This window comes from Crocodylus porosus, unplaced genomic scaffold, assembly GCF_001723895.1.
Source record: "Crocodylus porosus isolate Cpor-Errol unplaced genomic scaffold, CroPor_comp1, whole genome shotgun sequence".
NCBI classification, from domain to species: domain Eukaryota; kingdom Metazoa; phylum Chordata; order Crocodylia; family Crocodylidae; genus Crocodylus; species Crocodylus porosus.
In genome coordinates this window covers 78,238,784-78,252,050 of record NW_017728943.1, presented here as the reverse complement: position 1 = coordinate 78,252,050, position 13,267 = coordinate 78,238,784, and the positions used below count along the sequence as shown (strand labels likewise).

The 13,267-nt window shown below is 46.0% G+C and overlaps 1 protein-coding gene across 3 annotated transcripts in view; it reads left to right on the top strand.

Annotated features, from left to right (window-relative positions):
* Nucleotides 1–13,267, top strand: part of DAAM2 (dishevelled associated activator of morphogenesis 2) — a 276,677-nt gene that overhangs the window by 104,059 nt on the left and 159,351 nt on the right. For all 3 annotated transcript variants that reach the window (XM_019549617.1, XM_019549615.1, XM_019549616.1), the window contains one exon: nt 9,083–9,285. In XM_019549617.1, the coding sequence (XP_019405162.1) occupies nt 9,112–9,285 (174 nt within the window). In that variant the 5' untranslated portion in view covers nt 9,083–9,111. The remainder of the gene's footprint in view (nt 1–9,082; nt 9,286–13,267) is intronic.

Here is a 13,267-nt window from a genome sequence, read left to right as displayed (position 1 = left end):
TTAAAATGTTGTGCATACACGCCTCTCGTTTTGTCTACACACAGCCTATATGCACCAGTAGAACAGGCATCAACTAGTTTATTTAGTCAACCATCTCAGCAAAGGCAGCTTATAGACTGACTGTCTGACACTTCATCTCCTAAAGGTGATCATTCCAGATTGGAGACTGATACATTAGTACAGTTCAATGCCTCAGCTGCCTGTCTAGCACTTTTCACTAGCATAAATTCACTTGCTGAAGATTCCATCTTTTATGAGAGCTAAAACTGAGGTCCTGACCATGGCTAATAATTAAAGATATCACTGTACTGTAGTATCATCCCTAACAAATTTTCATGTGAGTTATTGTACCTTCTTGATCTTGGTATTGCTGTAATTTGGTGGTTGGAGAAGAGATCCCTAGCTATCAGGCCAAATTGTTATTTGCAGTTACACTAGTGCCAATAGAATTACCCATTATACTTCAGTAGAGACCATCAGAATTTGCAGGGGTGGATCCAGGATTTGGCAAGAGGGGTGGGGTGGGGGTGCATGGGAGCAGCAACCCATATGGCAGGGGTGACTGCACCTCACTCCAGCCTCCACCCCCTCACCAGTCCCCAAAACATAAGAATCCCATCCCCTTCCCCTCTGCTCAAAGGAACATCCTGTCTCTTATCTCTTCCTCTGCCTACTGCTGCTGCCTTCCCTGCAGTCCTAGAGAAGCTACAGAGAGGCCGTGTGCAGGCTGGGCTCAGCTGGGAACAGTAATGGGATAGCAGTAATGGGAGGGGTTGAGGTGTTCCCCTTCCCCCACCTGCTTTGGGGGCACTGGATGGCGGGGGGGGAACCCACCCCTCTGCCCATCCCCACTGCTGCCACTGTCAGTGTTCCCAGCTGAGCCCAGTCCCCACACAGCCCAAAAGTGGGGTTCAGCTGCAGAACTGCACCCCCTCTGGACCCGTCCCTGAGATTTTGCCTCAGTTTGGAGTTCCTTCAAGATGATGCTATATTAGTGCAATTGTCATTTATAAGCATCGAGAGAGGCAGTTATGTTAGGTGGGGTAGATTTGCACTTTATAGACTAATTAAACTGGAGATGCATAAGCCTTCATAAGCAGCAGCTTCATCAGAAGCTAATAGCTGCACCATGAATGGCACATGCCTCTGGAGGCTGGGGGGGGCACAGCAAGCTCCCGCAGGTGGTGGCAGCACCGTCAGTGGCAGGAGCGTGGTGGTGGCAAGTGGGGAGCTCCTGCAGGCAGCTGCGGCACTGTGGGCAGTGGAAGGAGGGGGGTGGCAAGTGCCGACCAGTGGTCCGCGACCACCCGCAGACACTGCTGGCAGTGGTGGGGGTGGTAAGCGGTGACCGCCCACAGGTGCTGCTGGCAGTTTCGGCAGTGCCTTTTTCCAGGGGTGCACTGCCGCACTCAGGACGTGCACGTGAACCTCCTATGCATCGTCAATGACTGCACCTATGGCCAGGCAGTTATGTAGAGCATCAGGAAGGAGCAGTGTGGAACAGAGTAGAAAAGATTAGCCTCTTTTTGAGATTTTTCTGTGAAAACTTGATAACTTCCAGCTTGTCAGCTACAGAGACAAAGAAATAACTGCTTATCCTCTCCACTTTCTTACAAAGCCACAGTCCACAAGATGGTGCAGTGTGTGAGAGCACTTTGCCTTCTCCAAGGTCATGGTCCAAGACTGGATTCCAGTCTTGGGTCACCCTTGGCCTATTCCAATGAGATTCCTGTGTCCTTATGAATGTACCTTGGAAGCCAGCGTTAACCTCCACTGGCTGTGTTGAGCACCCCTTGGACGTATGGCCCCTTATACCCTTAGCAAAGACAACATAGGAATGTGGGCGTTTCAAAAGAGCAGTGCATTGGCACTCGCTCTCTGGGTCTTGTCCCTTTCCTCTCGGCTGTGTGCAAGAAACAGCTGCTAGTCTTGCTCTTGGATGTAGGAGGCAGCGTTAGATAGGTTAATCCAGGTCACAGAGCAGGGGCAAGCAAGCCCTGCCAAGCATGTAAGTGCCACAGGCCAGTTGTACGTTGTGGGTGCGTTTTATTTATTTTCTTTGAAGAAGCTGGCATGCTCAGATTTCTACACAGAATATCCCTTCGAGTGCTATTGGCTTGACATGCCACGTTGGCTCCAATGTGAGACCGCTGCCACAAGTCACTTTTCTAGCACCTGTTGTTGGTCTTGCCATCTGCACAGAGCAGCCTTGTTCTGGCAAATGGACAAGCCAGAGCATCCTGGGGCAGGTTACGGTACTCTCAGGGTGGCAGCCTCCATGACAGAGCTATGCTGTGCTGATGCAGCATCCCTGGGGCTCAGTTCACCTGCTGCCTTTCCCTTTGCTCCCTGTCTTGTGCCCCCAGGAACTAGACTTTGCAGAGGGCTTTACTTATTTACTCTCAGAATATGGTTTATTCTTCAGATTAAGTGGAAAAAATGAAGCCCTTTAAAAAAATAACACAAATAAACCCCTGAGCTGTCAAACAACAAGTCCCTTAAAAGGACAAAATATGCAGCTTTTCTGTGGCCTGCACAGATCCCTCCTTTCAAACTGCTGGCAGGAGACTTCCTGTTTGAATGGGCTGCTCACAATCAGTGGTGTGTGTTGAGGCCAGTCACTTCCCGTCCCCTCTTTTTTCAGGCTCCCTCCATCACACTCCTTCTTGATACCCAAAGCTCTTCACACCTGGCTCCTGTCAAGACTGGATCTGGCAGTTAAAATATACACTAGAAAGAGTGTGTTCATTGTGAACAACTCCTCCACTCCCCAGCAAAAGGACAATCCCTTGGTTGATAAAACAGCCCCAAAATAGTTTTGTGCTTTGAACAAAAAACAGTGAGGCTGAAGTTGTTCTGCTGTGTTCTTGCTGCCCTTGAAGAGCTCAGCTGGGCTCCTACCTGTTGCCTACCAAGTTGCAAAGCATGGATTTCTGCTACCTTGGTTCATTATGGGTTTTCTTTTTTATTCTTTGTGATCCTTCCACTTCCTGTAGATGATTTATTCCCCTCCCCCCACTCTTTTTTCAGGATTGGCTTTATGGTTTTGAGTTTCCTCCTCTCCAATACTCCAGGCCATAGCAGTGAGAGAAGGAGAAACCGAGCCAGAGATTTGTCTTCTACTCTGTTTGTGGCACTTCACTGATGCATCTGACTGACTGTGAAGTGCATCTCATGTGAAGAATTCCCATTTGAGTTAATTACTTTCCCATCAGTATATCTTGGGCCCCCTCTGCCCATGTGTATCATGCAGTTACTGAGTTAATTGCACAATTAATTTAGACTGGTTACACATATAAATGAACTATCGTGCCATGAAAAGGTCCATTTAGCTATAAAGTTAGAAGTGGAAAATATGTACTAACTTTTATAGATGGTTTCTATCCAGCTTTATTTTGCATGTGTAGCATAGCTATGCCCCTGCAGTTGTAACCCCTGTTAGTTGGCAGGGCTCCCATCCACAGGAGTCTACTATATGCTGCAGCGGCTGGGGGTCCCATCAGTTGAGGGGACTCCTTATCTACAGCAGCACCCCATGGGCTGCCACAGGTCTCATCAGCTAACAAGATTCCTATCCACACAGTGGGAGTCAGTGCAGGGGGAGCTTTGGATCATGATGCTGGGATCTCCCTACAGCAGCAATAAGGTATGATAGGATTTGATGCTGGATCCCACAGTCACTTCTCCTGCCAGGCACATGTCATGGAAGGTGGCAAGTTTGTGCAGAGCACATGTTGGATCCTATCTTGCTTTTACCTGAATGTCTAGAGGAACCCTTATTTATCAAGGTGCAATGAAAATCTTTTTCTTTAGAAGTAGAAGGGATGAAACTGCAGAAGAAATGTTTCTAATGATGTTCCAGACCGAACCACTGCATATCCTAACGCACAGTTCAAAGTTTCTGTGAGGTTTCTCTCCAACAGCAGTTTTCAGCTAGCGTGAAACAGAGATTTCCCCCCCCTCCACCCCCTATTATCGCATCTTTTAATACAATGATTGCAAACCTTCCCCTCCCCTCCTACCCCCTGCAAAGTGTGTGCAAGTTTAGAGAAGGAAACATGTTATTCCTTAATACGAGTGACAAAGTCTCCTGAAAATGCATGAAAATGTCCAAAACGAAAATTCCATCATTGCCAAGCTTGGTGCTTGCTCTTTCCATCTCTGCTTGAAACTCTCAAAGGACTTTGAAGGGGGGATTTTAATTACAAGGTTTTGCTGGTGGAGCTGTGTGCAACTCGCTGCTTTAGATTTGATCAGCCCTCTTCTTTTAATTCACATGGATTTGCATCCCCTGAGTTTCACTTTGCATTTGTGGTTTGAATGAAACCCAGACATCTGGGGAGATCAGGGAGGGGAGGCAGAATTAAACTGAAACCTCCAACTTCAACCTCATCTCTTGTTAATATTTTAAGCCAATCCTTGGCACGCTTGGAGGGTTTTCAGACCTTTGGAAGTCTTTTGGAAAATGTAGACTGAAGTTTGAGTTTCTTGTATAAAACCCAGTATCGGGAGGAGTGCATCGAGTGTGGGTTTGGAACCTGTAATGAAGTTCAGCACAGCTTAATTTACTGATTCAAGAGTCTCACAAGCAACTTTTTCATTTCACCCGTGAACTAGCACTCCAAGCTTATCCAATCACACTTATCTAAAGAGTGGGAAACCAAAGGCTGAAACTCAAGGGCTGCAGACAGAAAACCACATTATCACGAGGTTCTACTTGACCAATATTTGGGCTACTAAATGTTTCGTGTTAGACTAGGTCACAAATTGGCTCGTGTCACTTTTTCTTTGTGTCTCTCTGGATCACTGTCAAACATCAAGGAAAGTGTGCGAGGAAGGAAAAGTTAGCTTTGAATGCTCCTGTTAACACAGCACTTTGTTGAGCAACTGTAATCTGTTGCCCATCTTATTCTCTGATAAGTATGACTTGTTTTCTGTTATCTTAAATTCATTGTTTTTGGAAACGGCATACATGATAAGGTTGACAAGCTCATAAGCTAAGAGAACCTGCCTGATTTAGCTCCCGGGTTGTCCCTGACATGGGAATGGCGGAGCGTTCTCTCATGGGAAATAGACCTACACAGGGCTCTTCCTTCTTCACTGTCTTATATGGTGGGAGACAAAGATCTTTTCTTGGATAAGAAAAGATTTATGGGTTTAGGTCTTCTACCCTAGATCCTTTACATCACTCTGGCCGTGTCTACACAAGACGCTGACTGCACAGTAGTCCGATACTACTGTGCAATAGTATTAGGCTACTGCACAGTCTGAATCACAAAAAAGGAGTGTGCTGGCGTACTAAATGACTAAATGACAAGTACTAAATGACTGCACAGTCAGCATCTTGTGTAGATAGTCACTGTCAAGGTAAAAATGCCTTAACCCAGTCCCATATAATGTTTATATACTCATGAAGGCCTGTTATTAGGCTACCATGGTGGAAAAGCTGTTGTTCTGTTCCATGTTTAAGCGCTTCAAACTGATAGTCAAGACATGGATCCAGCACCTGGTGTGTATTTTGGCCTGTATAATAGTACTCAGCATCAAAGTGGTTAAACCAGTCATTGCTTCCCAAATTCTGGCATGTGCAACACCTGGTGTCTGCAGTTTGTGTTTTGGTGGCTTATTCTCCCTTAACAATAAACACATGTTCTGGGCCCTTGCATGCTGTTGGGTCCCATCTCTCATTTCAGTGCTCTATCCCAGAGCAGATTTTGAAGCTGCTCCAAACCTCAGCATCACTCGTGAGCACCATTTCAGGTTAGAACGCACACGGTGGAATAGGAGGCAAAGCACAGTGGCTGGCATTACACAGGGATTAGTCCAGTAAACTGGCTTGCTAGACAAAACACAGAATTCTCTAGTGAGCCAATAGTGGTCAGAGCTTAATTCCATTATATGAGCAGCGCAAAGGGCTGCCAGGTTTTCTTGCAGAATATTTCATTGGGCTCAGTTTTTATGATGGGGCACATGACTCTAAATTACCTAAGATGCCTATATGGGATCTGGGAGCAAATTCTTGCAATGAATAAAAAACAATGTTATTCAAGGTTGCAAAACTTTTACGATCCTTGTTTTCTCCTGGGCAGCCCCTTAAGTTGCCAAACCCATATTTCTGGGGCACAAAGGTGGAGAGGATAGGTCCCAAACACTGCTAACTAGCTAGCTGGAATTTTGCTGTCATGAAATGCTTTTTCTCTTTACCTCTTACACCACATGGTTTTAATGAGGCAGGGACTCCAGTAAGCTAGCAGGTAGAAGATGGTATAGTATGTGAAGCTAAACCAGGGGTAGGTAAAATGGCAGCTCCAGCTGGTAGTTGGACTCTATTTCCCAGCAGCAACTGCCTGTGTGGCTTCCAGTGGGTCTCCCTGGAGTCCTCTACAGGCTGGATTTAGCCTGTGGGCTGGACTTCACCTACCCATGATCTAAATGCATATATGGCTCCAGACAGAGGGGGAAATTAAAATAGAATATTATTTCCTAGGGCCACAACAGCTGATTGTATATTGGCAAGATCCGTAAGAACCATGTCTAGCTTTGAAATATGAAACGGCTCTCAAATGTAATAGGGTGAAGCAGACCCTTCAGTTTTCAATGTGTAAAGCTCCCATTTAACTTGCTGAAATGCTGATGGAGATCCACTAACCTACTTAAAACTATTCCACATCCTCCCCTGCCTCGTTTGAGTGTTACTTATCCTCACTTGTTTTTTCATTGAGAGAATACAGTTCTTGTGGGACTTACTAAATTGATGGCCCTAGAGCCACAAAGACTGAAGCCCTCTGACTATTCCCACAGCACCAGCACTGTGAGCATTATGCAAACACTAACATGCAAGTCCCGAGTAACAGGGAGCATTTTTAAAGGGAAAATAAAACATTTTTATAAGAAAAATTACTTTTGGAGAAAGATTGGGATGTTTTTAAAAACATAAATCTCAGAATTTTTTTGACAAAATAAAAAGTTGGGCTGAAACATTTAGAACAGTCCCAATTCCAGTGCTGGAGTGCTTTGCTCTGTTTGCCATTAATAACTACCATAGAGGTATGATATCAAACTGTAGCCCTATCTAGGGTGACCACCTTTTCAAAATGGAAAGGCGGGACACATGCTCGTCCCCCTCACTGCTGCTGGCAGCGCAGGCAGAGCAGAGCTGAGTGGAGCAGGAGTGGGGATGGATGGAGGCTGCCCAGAGTGGGCTCAGGGTTCAGTGCCCTGCTGCCTTTCCCCCAGGTGCCCTGTACCGGCCACGCACCCCCTGCCTGCACGGCAGCAGTGTGGGGGGCACAACTCCATGCCACTGCCCCTGCTGCTGCCAGGCTGGCAGGGGGTACCTCGCCATGGCAGCGTGGCCAGCGTGGGGCTCCAAGGGAAAGGGCAGCAGGGCAGGAAGCCCTGAGGCTGCAATGTGCAGCCTGCATCTCCCCTGCCTCGCACACAAATCTGGGGAACACGTCCCCTTCATGTCCTCCCCCACACCAGGATTGTGTGGAGTGGCAGGGAGCTGTCCCTGTCCCCCTACCTTCTGGATGAGCTACCCATGATCCTGTGCTGCTCCACACTCTGACCTCGGGCCCCATGTACTGCCCTGGCTGGGCAGCACCCCCAGCCCCTGTCCCACTCCCTACCACACTGTGGGGACCTCAGTCTGCACCCCCTCCCTCTTACCTCCCCACTCCAGTCTCATCTGCAGGGAGCTGCTCCCCACACTGCCTGGCTGTCTTGCTTGCCATGTGCATTTGCGTAGGCACACACATGCATGTGGCACCCCAAGTAGCCCCTTGCAGGCTGGAATGCTGTCAGCCTGCAAGGGGAAATCCACTGTTTCCTGTATTTCCATGGTGAACAGAAAACCCAGATCCTTGCACAATACCAGGAATCTGGGAAAAATGCTGTGCTGAAGTCATGCAGCCTGGGACCAGGACTTGATGTTCCCATTCTGGGACTGACCTGCCTAATTAGGGAGGGGTGGTCACCCTACTTCCATCCAGCTTTCCTTCATCACAAGTGATACAAGTAGCTGTCTTCAAACAGTGATTCCCCTGGAGACCTATAGCCCAGTCTCTTCAGGATGTTTAAGGCTTCCAGAAGTGTTTTTATTAATCAAAGTGAATGGAATCCACTTTCTTGTCTATTACTAGGTTGGCCATCAGGGAACCTCAAGAATAGAGGACAGCTGTATTTAGTGCAACTGTCCCCACCACCACGAACATTGTGCGCCTCCTGAGGCGGGGGCAAGTTCCCACAGGGGGTAGTGGTGATGTTGGCAACGGGGACGTGGTGCTGGCAAGTGGAGAGCTCCCACTGGCAGCCGCGGCGGTGTTGGTGGTGGGCCAAGCAGACAGCTCCCGCAGGCAGCCACAACAGTGTCAGCGGCAGGGGCGGGCTGAGCAGGGAGCTCCTGCAGGTGGCCGCAGTGGTGTTGGCGGTCGGGGGTGGGTGCCGAGCAGTAAAAAACAGAAGACATAGATGCATCTAGTTTCATATCAACAGAGGTCACCCTATCTGTTAATGATTTGCAAACCTGTAATTTCAGCTTCATGCTTTATGTGCCTGTCCTACTCTGTTGCATTGTATTGTGTTTTACTTATGTGTGTTCATACTGGGATATCTTCATGTCCTTGGGTGCTGTAAGGTAGGTGGCTATCTTTTAGGTGTGGGTGAGAGGGTAGCTGCATGTGCCTATTTGATTGGAGTGGGGGAAAGGGATTGTCCAAAGGACTCATCACTGGTTTAACCTATTTTCCATTCCAGTAAATATTAAAACTGTCATTGACTCAGTAAGAGCAGACCTTAAGATGATGCTAAGGATTTCTGAAAACTCCACCCAAGTTTTATGTAACGTTTGTAGAAACTCTGGGGTGAGAGATGCTATACGGCAATGCAAGATGATGATGACAACATGATCTGAGTTTGATCCACCTCTCCAGCCAGGTGGCTCACTTTTTTTTTTATTTAACTCCTTGGCTTGTAAGATATATTTTTGTTGTCTACCCTATACACAAATGATAACAACAAATGCTTTGTTTGGTATAGTTTCTTTCCCATTTAACAGCTTTTCTTCCTCTTCTCTCTGCAGATCATGATCAGTAGATAGCATCCCACAATATGATCATGGCTCCTCGGAAAAGGAATCGTCATGCTCTGGGATTTCTTTGTTGCTTTGGAGGCAGTGACCTCCCTGAAATCAACCTCAAGGACAATAACCCCCTCCAGTTTCTGGAGTTCTCTGTTCCAATCCCGTCAGCAGAGGAGCTCAATGCTAGGTTTGCCGAGCTTGTGGTGAGTGGGGTTTGTTTTTTTTTTGTTTGGTTTTTTTTGCCCCTGTCTCTTCCCTTGTGCTTGTTTTATAGAGGATGGGTAGATTCATCTGCACAGTAAAGGTTTTGTTGACTTACTTGAGACTTCTGAAGGACTTCCAATGAGTCTTTTAGGCCATTTCTAGAATGGGAGGGCAGTATTTGGATGAATGTTTCACCACACTGATCCATGTATTTGTCAGCTTGAGACTTCACTACTGCTGTATGAGGCTACATTAAGTCCTATTGGAGCCTCTGGATGATATAGGATATGGAAGCTAGTTTGCTAACCAGTGTTACCATGTGGATACTGTGTTATACCAGGGCTCTCTGCCACACGGGATTACTGGTTTCTTACTAGATGCTATTCAAGTTGTTGGTTTGCACCTGCAAAGCTTTAATGGGTTGCAACCTGGCTGTCATGGAACCCATGTCTCCCCAAATGTCAAACTGTGAGGGATGAGGCCAGGTGAAGGACTAAAATTCAATTTCCTGATGAGAGTTCCCAACTAAGGTGACAGTTCCTTCCTTAAGCTTGCCAGAACTTGAATCTGCTGCCCTTCAAGTGACAGTGCAGGGCCTACGATTATGTTCTGCTAAGCTTTTCTTGGAAGGGGATGGGATCTATTTCTAGGAAGAGGCTGAGAGCTTTGTGGTGGGATTTGGGGTGTCATCATTTTATTATTTTAATTTTGCTTTATGAATTGCATATATTTACCAATGTTGCATATACACAGAACCTGAAACAAACCAATATTTGGAAACAAAATTTATGTACATGTATTTCTTGATACTTATTATAGCTACAATAATATCAATAATTCAGTTGGGGGAGAAAAGTTTTCTCTTGCAGAAGGATAATGAAGTGCCTCTTAGTTTGTAGGGCGCTCAAGTACTATTAAGAGCAATTGCAAGGGTTTCTGTATGTGGGAGGAGGAAGAATTGTAAGTGATGTATGTGTGAGTAGTTTGGGATAGAGAGTAGGCTAGTAGATTTGTCCAGAAGATCAAGTTTGTCCACAGTTCCAGGATAACGCATGTTCTCAGGACCACTAAACTAAAACAGGCTACATTTGTATTGACAGCTGAAATGAGATTTTAATTGGGTTAGAAAGGTTTGGTCTGTAAATGTGCCAGTGTAAATCAGAGACCTGGAAGTGCTTGAGAGGGCTCTGTCTTGTATACCAGCCACCCACTGTTTATTCTTTAAGATTTAATGTGTGTGCATATATTATATAAAACAGATATGAGTGTAGAGACTTTTGACACAAATCCCTGAATGAAATGATGACACCAGCAGTCTGACATCTGAGTAGTGAAATACATACTGCATGGGACTCCCTGGAGTGTGCCTGGAGGGTGTAGTGTGGTCTGTACCATCTGTTCCATAAAAGGTATAACAAAACCTGCATCTGACCTCAACTGAATTTATCTTGCTTGAAAACACCCTGTGCCTGTTCTCTCTCATGTAGCTGAAATCTGGGGCATTGTTCCACATTAACTTAATGATGAGAAAATCCCACCATTTACTGAAGCTGCTACTTGGTCTTTCAAGGAAAACCTTTTCTGTGGAGAAGCCTCCTAAGATCTTACATAATGGGACATTACAGGTCAGCTGAGTGCCCCTTTCTAGGAATTTAATTTAATCTCCCGAAAGGTAGTTTGGGAACCCAAATCTGGCAAAATGGGGGACAGAACAGTTTTTGGAATGGTTTCCTCAGGCAGGTTTGCAGGGGAAGAAAGGCAGTCGTTCACTTCCTACATGGGACTATGGGTTCCTCGTGGATCTTTGCTTGAAGTGATTGCATGTGCTCTCTTGGTGATGGTGGTGATTAATTCACGGATCATCTGCTGGTGTATTACAGGGAAATTCTGAGGCAACTATCAGTTTTTATAACACATCCAAATTATAGACACAGGTTCTTGGTACTAAGCAAGCTACCATTTGGTCCTTATCCTAGGGCAGGGGTTGGCAATGTTTTTGGGCAGAGTGCCAAAAACATCCGCAACTTCAACCTATAAGATACTGATGAGCCAGAGGTGGATGGTGAGGGAGCCTCAAGGGGCCCAATCCTTGTTGTGGCAGTGCAGCCATGGCCCCTTCCCCACCATCTGCCCCAAGGTGGACATGCCAAGCAAAATGCCTTCACGTGCCAAGTTCTGGCACGCATCCTGTTCTAGGGGCTTTACATCAAGTGCTGCCTCTGGTCTTAGCTAGGAGAGGGGAAGAAGCCTCTGGAGACAAGTTCTGTCTTTTTTCACCTCTCCTCAAATAATAGGACCAGCGAAGGAGGCCCTGCATTGTGGAGAAGCAGGTGGGGGTTGTGCAGTGGCTTTGTGCACTGTAAATGGCAAGATTGGCCTTTCCTGACCATTTGGGACTGATTTTCTTTTTTTTGTGCTAGCTCCTTCCGCTACCTCCTCTGCCTTGCTTCCCAACTGGCACTGACTAAGCATGCTGCCTTGTAATGAAGTGCTGTTGCTGTTGGTGGTCTCTCCAGCATGTGCCAAGCTGGTTGTGTGCCTGCTGGCAAATGGGGTCATGCTAAGCACATATGTTTTCCTTTGCACAGATTTATTGACTGAGCAGGAACTATAGAAGAATCTGGAAGAACTTTAAAAAAAGGTCTATTGCAAAGCAAAGGGAAATTGTTTGGGGGGGGGGAAGACTCCCAATTCCTTGTTCAGCTTTGTCTGCAATGGGAAACTCAGACACTCCTGCCAAGCCGGATTCTGATTCTTTCTTTGTTCACGGGCATATCAGAAGTCCGGGACTTTCATTGCTAGTGGAGGTGATTTGTTTTTGAAGTCCCTCAACGTTGGAGGTTTTGCCACCTCAATCTGTCAGTTATACAGGCAACCTGATCTCAAGTGTGAACTCAAACCACACCAGAAAGAGTAACTGTGAATGCTGCAAACCCAGAGAAATCAGAAAAATGAAAGGAATGTCAGGCTGTAGCCAAGAAAGAAATGCAAAGGGTGTGGTATTTTTAAAGGGACATTATGTCAGGGTAGAAATCACATTACATTTTTATATACTTGTACCTATAAAATATATAGTTCAAATTTAATCTAGTTTAATGGACGTTTCTTGAAGCAGAGGCTGAGGTAGGTGTGTTCTGTGACCTTCTACAAAGCTGTGCATGTGATCAACGGTTAATACACTGGTAATTAATAATCCATTTCTGTATGTGGGGTTACCAACACTGTAGTGATCCCTGAGCTCAAATACAGGCATACAATGAATGAGAACTAAACAACAAACTTCAGTTGTATTACAGATAAAATGAAGCTTTCCAAATGCAGCACAGCATTTGGGGACATGTTGCCTTCCATAGTTTCTGCACAACCAGCTGTTTGCACACTTTTGCTTAGCTGTCTCCATGCCAGTGGAAAATCCCCCCCATGAGATGACTTCTTACCAGCAAAAATCCACCCCACGCTGTGAGGTGACTTTTTCTGGCCACATTCTTTCTTGCCTACTGCTTGGACAACCCTTTTTGGTGCATTGTCTGGCCTGTCATAGTTTCTGCTGCCAGGCACATTTGGATAGCCTGTTCTAGAGATGTGTGTCTCATGCAATAGCCTTTCTTGCAATGCATTGTCTTCAGTGTCACAAATAATCTTGTCTCTAATCAGAGATTCTGTCTATTTCCCAAATGCAGTTTGTACTCTGCCTCTTTTCCGATCAGTAATACGCTGATCTATACTTTCTTCTGTTGTTTGTTTACATAGTCTGTTTTTCAAAGGCCTCATTCTTTTTTGTCTGTATTCCTCAAATTTGGACAGTATTATATATAACTGCATATTTTCTTCAAAGATAGAGGTGTTTATAAGCAGTTAGGGCTTCCTCTCCCATGGGTTCATTAGCGGCAGGTCCTGTCAGACCAACCTGGTGGCCTTCTGTGACCAGGTCACCAAATCCTTAGATGCAGGGGTAGCAGTGGACATAGTCTTTCTGGACTT